The sequence below is a fragment of the Rhincodon typus genome, unplaced genomic scaffold, assembly GCF_021869965.1.
Source record: "Rhincodon typus isolate 14 unplaced genomic scaffold, sRhiTyp1.1 hic_rhity00000613, whole genome shotgun sequence".
NCBI classification, from domain to species: domain Eukaryota; kingdom Metazoa; phylum Chordata; class Chondrichthyes; order Orectolobiformes; family Rhincodontidae; genus Rhincodon; species Rhincodon typus.
Genome location: NW_025966251.1, coordinates 36,661 through 47,732, shown reverse-complemented (window position 1 = coordinate 47,732; position 11,072 = coordinate 36,661). Strand labels below are relative to the sequence as shown.

The 11,072-nt window shown below is 39.7% G+C and overlaps 1 protein-coding gene across 3 annotated transcripts in view; it reads left to right on the top strand.

The window, feature by feature from the left end:
* Window positions 1-1,014: 1,014 nt before the first annotated feature.
* The window catches only part of LOC109911639 (TBC1 domain family member 22A-like), a 38,529-nt gene continuing 28,471 nt past the window's right edge, over window positions 1,015-11,072 (top strand). For all 3 annotated transcript variants that reach the window (XM_048621386.1, XM_048621385.1, XM_020510990.2), the window contains exons 1-2: window positions 1,015-1,111; window positions 9,381-9,509. In XM_048621386.1, the coding sequence (XP_048477343.1) occupies window positions 1,019-1,111; window positions 9,381-9,509 (222 nt within the window). In that variant the 5' untranslated portion in view covers window positions 1,015-1,018. The remainder of the gene's footprint in view (window positions 1,112-9,380; window positions 9,510-11,072) is intronic.

Sequence of the window (11,072 nt, the reverse complement as noted above, 5' to 3'; positions counted from 1 at the left end):
TCAAATTATTTCAAGACTGGTATCTCTGATGTTTGGGAATGTAGAGGAGGTCAAAATAGATTGTCCACTCAGCACTTGGCGAAGATGAAAGCAACTACTTTGGCCTTGTTTTTGTATAGGTGTTGTGCCTTCTCCATTGTTGAGGGGGGGGATATTTGTGGAACCTCCTCCTCCTGATAGTTGTTTGTTTGACCATCACCATCCATTCATGAATGGATGTTGCAGGAGATTGATTGTGGAATCACTTAGCCTGCCCATTACAAGCAATTCCGATGACCCACAAAGCTTCATGGATGCCGGTTTGGAGATGTTAGATCTATTTGAATTCTGTCTAATTTAGCATGGTGATAGTGCTACATAATATGATTGAGGGTAACCTCAAATTGAAGGCAGAATGTCGTCTTCACAAAAATTGAGTAGTGGTCACTCTTGCCAATACAGTCATGGGCAGATGCATTTGCAGCAGGTACATGGATGAGATCAAGTAAGTTTTTCCCTCTTGTTGGTTCCATACCACCTGCTGCTGACCCAATGCAGCATCAAGGTCCTTTTGGACTAGGCCAGCTCATTAGCAATGGTGATTCTAAACCACTCTTGGCGATGGACATTGCACTGTGGGCATGGGAATTCAATTTGTGCTTTTTCCACTCTGTTCTTGTTGTATGGTGTTCAACTTGGAGGAGTACTGATTGATCAGTTGAGGGGGATGGGGTGTGGAATATGTAGATGTTAATCACCAGAGTGTTCCCCTGCCACCATGAGATTTCATGGGATCAAGGTGGATCAGACATTTGTAAACATCACTTGGTTAAGAAAATGCCAGGACTGAGAAAAGTGTGGTTCAACCTGAGGCAGCCCAGAGAAGTGCCTGGGTTGTTGCACATCCCACTTCCCACATCTTGTTTTTAAGTGATGAATTTAAATTTGTGTGTGAAGCAACTAACTTTTCAGTCAACAGTGCACATCTCATATTGAGCATTTAATAATTTGATTGCACTCCTGACATGATCTTAAGACAATGGTTTTTGTTTTAAATGCAGAAGAGTTGAGGAAATGCAGCTGGTCTGGGATCCCAAGGCAGGTCCGACCAATTACGTGGAAACTCCTTTCAGTAAGTATATTCTTCCCTTAATATCCGTGATGTAAGTAAGTTGAATAATGAATTGTTTCTGATTTTATTTGTGAATCGTTTCTGATTTTATTTGTGAATCATTTTCTGTCTGCACCCCCTCCCCTCAACCAGATCTATGGCTAGGGTTTGAAAATATTTTGGGTTTTTTTTTGGCAGTGTGGAGATGCTTGTTAATACTTACTTCCAGGTTTAACATCAGCTCAAAATTTGAGGTTAAATTGTCTTTTGGTTCTGCAAGTCAAATGTGTGACAGGAATGGAATTATCCAGCCCATTGAAACATCTCTTGCGCAGATATTCATCCTCTGGTGGTAGTGATGGGGGAAGAGAGTGATTGAGGAATAGGTACACACGTTGCTGGACTTGGAAGCTTAGTCAACCTCCTTTGGAAGATTTTCTGCTTGAGTTTGCAGATTGCATGATATTTTTAAGTGACCAGGCAGACTGCTAACTGGACTTGGAGAACAATCAGTAAGCCCTCTGGATAGCTGTGTGAAAAGGAGTATTTTGGGAGTTGATCAATGTGAGCTGTTAAGTGTAGTTTCATGTGATTAAACCTCAGCAATATTTCTGTGCATGTTAGATATGTCCCAAGTCTCATCCACCCCCACTTGAAAGAGTTGCCTCTCCATACAGAGCAAACAGAAACATTTTGTTTCTGCTTATTTCTCAGTGATTTCGTGTTGAGTCTTTTAAACATGTTAATATCTTTGTTCGTTGGCTAGTTAACAGGCATGCATATTGATTATGACCACATAGCATAAAACTGCCCTCAAATTGGCATGAGATCTTGTTTGGTCCTTTCCTTTACAGCAGGGATGACCTAGCAATAGAGAAAAATATCAGTCATAAGTTGAGATGTTTTTGGGGTTCATGTTTTATTCCTTACTGAAGGATTTATTTGACTCTCGGATGCTCGTGGCACAGTCATTAGGCCCGGCATATCTGCACTAGTCAGCAAAGATCTGACTATACTAATCTTCTTTTCAACCCTTGACTCCCATAGTCCTGGTGACTGTGGTAACACAAGTAAATGTATAAGTATTGCATTAATGGTATGAGAGTTTCTGACTGAAACCACCCTTACAGGCAATGAGCTCCAGAGTCCAAACACTGAGTAGAAAAAAAAAATTCTCCTTCACTCTCCTCTGGACCTTCTCCTTATTACCTTAATTCTATGTAGTGTAGACCCTTTAGCCTGGACAACACCGTGGTTAGGCTCCTCTGCATTCCCTCTTGTGTAGTCACATATTTCGTACAATGTGGTGACAGAACTGCATGCAGTATCCAGCTGTTGCCTAACTAGGGTTTTATACAGTTCCAGCATAGCCTTCTCGCTTCTGTATAGTGTGCCTCGGCTAATAAAGGCAAGTATCCTACATGCCTTTTTAACCACCTTGTCTACGTGCCCTGCTGTCTTGAGGGATCTGTGGATATGCAGAGCAAGATCCCTCTCAATTTAAGAATTTTGGAGGGTCCTACCCTTCATGATGTAATCCTTGTCTTGTTTGCCCTCCACAGGTGCATTATCTCTCAATTTTCCAGATTGAATTCTATTTACCACTACTCTGCCCACCTAATCAGTCCATTCATATCCTCCTGCAATTTATAGCAATCCTCCTGACTATTTACTAATCTACCAATTTTATGCAACTTCTTGATCACACTGTATATTGAATTCTGAATTATTAATAGACCACAAACTGGAAGGGCCCATTGACAAACCATGGGGGAATCCCACTGGAAACATCCCTGCACAACATGTCAATATTGGGTGCCTGAATATCATGTTTCATTTTTCTTCACTGACTTTTCAAAGTGATTACGTTCTGTGTTTCTTGATACTTATTTCTGGCATCTGTTGAAAATCTTAGCCGTTTAACATAAAAGTTGGCATGTGCTTCATCAGGTGTATACTTAACTATGCTGTGCAGATATCATTTGTTGTTGTGGGATTGTTCATGAAGAACAAACCTTCATAAGAATTTTTATATTAGGCTTTTGCAAAATTGACATGATGCTGCTCTCTTCCAGGATCTCGAACTATTTATGTATCCAGCACCGTAAAGTTGATAACTTTGAGGTCAACAGCTCCTTCCAAATACATGAATGAAAGTATTGCATTTTAGGCATGGCATTAATTGTATCAGGTTCCTGTTGTTCAGTTAACTATAATATTTTAAACAAGTACTGTATATGTTGAGCAATCATCAAGTAATTAGTTACTTGAAGTGCTGTCCCCCTCTGTTTTAGGATCACTATCATTGCCTTTATCTTAAAAGAAAACTCTGACCCTCACCCATTGCAAACTGCTGTCCTATTTCAAACTCTTTTCCTTATGAAACTCCATGAACATATTAGCACCTCTCAAATCCATGATTATCATTTCCAGAACTACATCGTTGACTATCTCTAATCCAGTTTCCACACTGCCACAGAACTGACACAACCGTTGGCAAAACTACAAATGGTTTCTTGTCCTTCTTTGTCCTTTTCAATCTGCCTGGAGACTTTGACACAGTTGAGCACACAATTCCCTACCATTGCATCTCCACTGTCACTTAGCAGGTGCTTGTCTGGTTCCACTGTATCTAATCATAGCCAGAGTTTAATCTGCAATGGTTTCACCTCACTCCTGCAACATAGCTTCTGGCGATGTCTCAGATCAGTCCTAATCCTGTTTTATATCCTATTCTCAAGCTGTCCAGTGATGACAACATTTGAAAACTCAGGATTAAGTTTCTCCTGTACGCAGAGCATCCAGCTCTACGACACCAGTACCATCCTCCCTGCTGCATTCTCTTGAAAATAAGAGCGTGTATCAAACATCCAATACAGACTGAGCAGAAGTTCCTTCCCACTCCACCCCCGTAAGTTATTGTTTTCAATCCCCATTGCAAACTGTGTTTCTTAGTTAATCAGTACATCTCCGTCCATAGTGACTAGTTGAGGTTGAATCACGCTGTTTGCAGTCTTGCTGTCATAATCCACACCATCAATAGAATTGCTTATATCTATGTGTGCAGCATTGCCTGACTTGGCCATTGCCTCAGCTCATCTGAAAACCTTTCCTAAGCCTTTTGTTATCTTGAAATTTGGTTGTTCAAAAGTTGAGGTAAACTAAATCTTTCCTGCCTGTGTCAATGCCTACACTAAGTTCCATTCACTCAGGAAACCTGTGCTCACCAACCTACTTCAAATGCTATTTAAATAACACTTCAGTTTTAAAGTTCTCACCATCATTTTCAAATTTCTCCATGACCTCCCCACTAGCTATTCTAATCTTCTCAACCTCCATTTTCACATATATGTTCCGTTGATTCTGGACTCTTGAACATTGCTGAGTTTAATGGCTCTATCGTTGATTGCTCTGCGTTTTGCTGCCAAAAGGAGAACATCTGGAATTCCCCAACCAGACACCTCCTTCCCTATGCATTATTCCCTTCCATTCAAATGCTCCTTAATAGCTACCTCTTTTTAGTTGCTTGTTAGAAAGAATGAGTATCACTGAAAAAAAGATACATTTTGTCAAAGCGTTTCTTCTTGCACTCATTGGTACAAATTGCAAGAATACCAATAAAGAGAAAATCAACATTTAAATTGTCTCACAGGAGAGTGCTGATTTGTTGGACCTTTGCCAAGTTGTCACATCTTTCCAAAATGCCAGCACAGATTTGGGCACACTACTTCAGTTGAGGCCAAACCAGAGTTTCGTAAAGGCCTATATAACATCCTTGCTTTTGAACTGTATGCTTCCATTTATGAAGTATGTGATCCTGTAGGCATTTTAATTTTTTTTTCTCAACCTGCCACACTGTAAATGCCCCCATATCTTCCTGCTGCTGCACTTGCTTTAGAATTTTACTCCTTATCTTGTATCCTCTCCTCATTCTTTGTACCAAAATGTGTTACTTAACAGTTCTGAACAACAAGCAAACAACAGTTCAGCACAAGTACAGGCCCTTTAGCCAGCAAGCTTGCATTAATACATGGCACCTTTCTAAGTTAAAAGCATTTTGCCTGTATGCTGTTTATCACCCTATTCCCTGCCAATTCATGTGTCTGTCAAGATGCCTCTAAAATGTTGCTATTGTATCTGCTCTCACATCTCCTTTAGACTTATCCCCCTTTTACCATTAACCTATAATCCCCTAGTGATTGACAGTTCTATTCTGAAAAAGAAAAGACTCCAACTATCTAGTCCATCCATGTCTCTCTTAATGTCGTAAACTTCTGTCAGGCTGCTCGTTGGCCCCTGAAGGTCAAGTGAAAACAAACCAAGTTTATCCAATCTCTCTCCATAGCTAATACGCTGCAAACCAGGCAACCTCTTGGTAAACATTTTCGGTATCCTGTCCAAAGTCTCCACATCCTTCTGGTCGTGTGGCAACCAGAACAGTAGTTAGGCCACATTAGAAATTTTTCTATGAAATGAAGAGAAACCAGAGTATACTATTGCATACAGTTCTATGCAGCTGCAACATGATTTGCCGAACTTATTCTTTATGCCCTGACCAATGAAGACAAGCATGCAATACACATCCTTGACCACCTCATCCACCAGTGTTGCCACTTTGAGGGAACTGCAGTTCTGTACGCCTTGATCCCTCTGCATGTTAATACTTCTAAGGATTCTCCCATTTGCTACATACCTCCCTCCTGCATTAGAACTTTCAAATGCATCACCTCGCATTTGTCTGGATTAAAATCCATCTGCCATTTCTCCGCTCAAATCTCCATCTTGTCTATATCATGATGTATCCTCTGGCAATCGTCACTATCTGCAGCTCCCCCAGTCTGAGTCATCTGCAAACATAAACAGCTCATCTCCATTCTCCTTCAAGTCAAATTACGAGGGTATTAAAATTCATCTGCCATGGTTACCCAATTTTGATACAATTTCAGTACCTGTTAATTTTTTCAGTTTAGTTGACAGGTTATACCTGACCCACTAATTTATTCTCTCCAGAGATTCTTATCAGTGTTCAAGTACTTTCTGTTTACATTTCAGATTTCCAGCATTGGCAATTTATTTCCCTTTAACATGTACAAGACACTGGATAACTTTCTCTGATGTTTTTGTCTTAATGCATCCCCAATCAATAGCAACAGACCATTCTTTCCGGTTTCTTGGCTGAGAATGACTGAGAAAAGTTTGGGCCCGAGATAGATGGGAATACTTATTCTCAACTTGTCTATCTGAATTCAGTCATTAAGTCTTTTGATGATGGTAATCATTTTGCACTGTTACCAGGTACTAATTAAATGACATTGCATTTGAGTGAAGGTGTTTTTGTAAACAGCCACTGTACAAAGGAGAAATCTGAAATCATATTTGAGCTATGTAGGTTTAACAGTGTAATATACGTAATTTGTGTCTTTTTAAAAAGTTGAACACAGATTTCTTTAGTTGCTTTTCAGTTACTGATTAGATTTCAGAGCTTTGTAGACTTTGATTTGGTTTTTAAAATATATGATGAAAAAATACAGACTCTTCTTCAAATGTCATTGAAAGGTTCTTTCCAGATATGAATGTGAAACATCTCATATCTGAGGAGCATACTCGCTGAATACTTTGTGCTGTGCCTTTTAAAGTTATCTGCTGACTTCATTTGGATGAATTCCATGAATATATCATGATGTATTACAGTTTATGCAGGTGCAGCTGTGAATTTCCATGCAGTGATTAAGAACCACCTTATAACTAGGTGTTTGAGAGCAAAGATAAAGGATGACAGGTGGATCTCTGGTGTCATCTGTCAGGTTTGGAATCTGCCTTTATCAAAGGAAGTGACAATATGCTGATAAATAATCATGGCAGATCCTAATTGGTAAAAAGACTGGGAGAGGTTTTAATTTTTTTCAAGTGCTCAATTGAATGAGGCAATCCAGAAGCTGCATTAACAGTTTGATATGAGACTGTCACCTTCATTCATTATCCAATATGTAGTTGTCGGCTATATTTAAAATTTTGCATTTGATTTCCTTTGATGGAAATTAGAAGATCTGTTCAAGATTTTCAGAATTGAAATGCTTAATCAGAGTAATTACTTGAGGGTAACTGGCAGGCATATTGAGCTGCGCACTTGGTACAACTGGTAATATTTCTTCTGAAATGTATACACTTCCTTTACTTGAAACAGGGTGTTTGGGTGCCATATCATCTTTTCCTCATTATTGTTTTAAAATTGAATTCAGAGAATGAAGTTGTCCAGTACTGATGTTTATCATTGAGTGTCTTGACCAGCATTTAAAAGGTTTACTATATTAATACACAAACTGGACTTGTCTTATGGTTCAGTGGCTCGATGCACCACCGTCTATTATTTTGAGTTATTTAGTTCAGGATGTGCCAGTTTTGATTCCAGATTTTTGCAGTTCTGATTACTGAAAAATGGCCATGGAATGTCAAAGTTACTACAGCTGGAATCAGAAAAGTAATTAGGAATTCATTGCAGTTATCTGCCTATCTGATGATCCCTGATGGAAATTGTAATTGTATTTGATACTGTGTGTGCCTGAAAGGCCTTTGCCTGGTGTGTTTGAACAATACTGGCTGCCTGTGTGCATACATGAAACATTGTCACTGTTATGCTGCTGGAGAATGCAGGTGCTTGTTTTTATTCATTCACGGGATGAAGGCGTCGCTGGCTAGGCAGCATTTATTGCCCATCCCGAATTGCCCAGAGGGCAGTAAAGAGTCAACCACATTGCTGTGGGTCTGAAGTCACATGTAGGCCAGACCAAATAAGATGGAAGTTTCCTTCCCTAAAGTGAACCGCACGAGTTTTTCCGACAATTGGCAATGGATTCATGGTCATCATTAGACTCTCAATTTCAGATATTTTATTGAATTCAAATTCCACCATCTGCCATGGTGGGATTAGAACCCAGCTCCCCAGAACATTATCAGGGTCTCTGGATTAACAGTCCAGCGATAATACTACTATGCCCTTGCCTCCCCTCAAAGCCCCTAGGGCTTGCCATCAGCAGAAAGTCCAACAAACAAAGACATGGCAAAATTAGATTTTGTATGACAAAACTAGATCTTTCTGCCAAGCCCCTTGTAAATGTTCTTAATCGATCTGTTTAGATATAATGTGACAGACCTCCAGGACTTGACCTCTGCCTCAGAGGTTCGGACATTACCACTGCAATGCAAGACACTTGCAAGCCCTGTGTAGACTTTGTCCATCTTTGTCTGGATCCTCTGTTGATGCTAAAGCATACTAACTGCTGCAGAAACTTTTGTTGTCTGCCTATTTCAGGCTGAATATCATCAGAGAAAGAAAATAAGAGAGTCCATATGTAGTGATCTTCAAAATTCATTGGTGACATAGGTCTGAGTTCGCTAGTTAAACTGGCCTATATGTGTTTGAACAATGAATGAGGAAGTAATTACTGTTCTTGAGATGAGACTTCAGGTTAGGCTGAATTTTGGAAAGAAATTGAAGACTTATCAACAAACTAATATTTTAAGTTAAAACTGTTTTTAAAAATCGTTGAAAAGCTAAGATGAATGGCCAAGGAACAATGCAAGGCACAACTAAATCAGGAAGTTTTGCCGTGGAGAAACTTATAGATGAAATTGATGTGGTGGTTGATGGGAGCTCATAGCATTAACTGATTGGGTGGGTGTAGATTTGGTGGGAGAGCGAATTTACTGGGGGTAGCCTGTCTGCTTTCAAAAAAGAGAGGAATTGAACTCTGAAAACAAATGTGTACTGTGCTATGACAGTAGAGGCAAAAGTACTGGAGAAACCCAGTGGATAATGTCAGATACAATTTGTGCATTTGGACCAGATCATTTTCTTCCCACAGAAAAGGGTTAGGAGCAGGGAGTTCAATTTCTACTTGTGTTCAAAAAACATTGATGTTTTGTAGGTCAAAAACATTGGGAAAAAATTCAAAAATAACACACAAGACCATCTTGGGCACAGCAATGAGAGGAAACATGTTGTAAACTGAGCACTGGACAGCAAAATGAGCAAGGTACCAATATGGCTGCCTCAACGAGGAGGCTGTGGAGTACTTAGCTCTGTTCTTTTTTAGTTAAGCAGATTGGTCCCATTTGAAAGAATCTTCTGAAGCCTTGGATTGAAAATGACTTCGTATGTTTATTCTCCTTTCATCCTTGGCAAATGGATATAATTTGGAGCAAATTAATTTAACTGATCAACAAGTAGTTTGTTTGTCCAACCTCCTGTTCATTGAATGAAGTATACTCATTTGCTCTGCTTTATTTCCAGGGTTACTTACCTGCAAATGCAGAAAGGAGAGAAAGCACACTACAGCGGAAGCGAGCAGAGTACTTTGCTTTTATCGAACAATATTATGACTCCAGAAATGATGAGCACCATCAAGATACTTACAGACAGGTATTTAAACCGAAAATGTAATTGTTTTGTTCCATCTTTCCTGAGTGCAATATAAATCTTGTATTAAATTTGTCTCTACTTTTCTCATTGTTAACCTCTTTTAGAATAGAATATCCTCTATTGTCATGTGTCCTCAAGCACAGGAGTACAGAGAAAAGTTCTACAATGTTGCCTCTTATGGCACCATCTTAGGTACAAATCTTTGATGCAAAAAAGGAATAAAAATGAAAAATATTTGCATCACTTCACATCGTTTAAAGAATAAGTTAAAAGTAAGACATAGTTAAAGGATTGACATACAGTCAGATTAAAAGAAATTCAAATAAAAGTTAAATTGCAGTAGCTGTGCGCAAGGGCTTCCATGTGTGGTCTGACTGCCGGCACTAGGCCCTGGTCCAACAACCGTCTCTGCACCACTCTAAGCCTCCAATCCATTTCTCACTGGCTGTCAGCTGCTACAAGGTAAGTTTACTCTGGGACTGCTTCCCCTTGCTGGCTTCCGCCTGCGACTCACTACCTGTGCTGGCCGTCGCTCCAGGACTGTTTTCCCCCATGCCAGCCGCTGCTCTGGGACTGCTTCCCCGCGCCGGCCGCTGCTCCGGGACGAAAGTTTGCGTTTGTAGATGAATTTCATGTCTCAGCAATAATTTGGAGCTATGCAGCGCCTTTAGGATAGGTTGCAATGATGGTCTGAGAACTGCTGCATTGTCAGCGAGCCCTGTAGTGATGGATGAAGATAACTTGGCGTAGTTTAGGAAATAAGCAGCTGATTTTTGGATGAGTTTAAGTTTTGAGAGGGCAGAAATTGGGAATAGTCAATTCTGGAACTAACGAAACATAGATGAGTTTTCAGTAGCAAATAGGCACGTAAGGTAACAGCCTTGTTACATTTTGTTCATGTAGATGGTCTTTGTGATAGAAACAAAGAGTCAGAAACTCAGTTCAAGGTCAAATTAAACATCAAGATTATGAACAGTCTGCATCAAGCCGAGCTCTATTTCGATATCTTTGAGTCCGATTCCCAACTTGGAGTTATATTTCTATGCTGTAATGAGCTTGAGGTTTTCTATGTATGTTGAATGTTTCTATGGTTTACGACAGCAATATGCCAGGCAAATGCTTCGTAAGATACACATAACATATATGATTATGGGGAGATTCACATGACTGCAATAAGCTAACTGTGGTAAATAGATAAAATTGCTTTGAACTATTAAGTCACTTGTGGTTCAATGAGGTCAATCACCATACTTAAAATGTAATCACCTTTCAATCAGAATATTTTCACTCAGAATACTAAATTTAAAATTTGAGTCTTTAATTATTAATCAAGGAAGACATGTTGCTTTGTGTACAGCGTTTCACAGTTTATTTCAACTGAAGACAAACTGAATTCCATTTCCGAGATAGTAGGAACTGCCGATGCTGGAGAATCTGAGATAACAAGGTGTAGAGCTGGATGAACACAGCAGGCCAAGCAGCATCAGAGGAGCAGGAAAGCTGACGTTTCGGGTCGAGACCCTTCTTCAGAAATCTCAGATTCTCCAGCATCGGCAGTTCCTA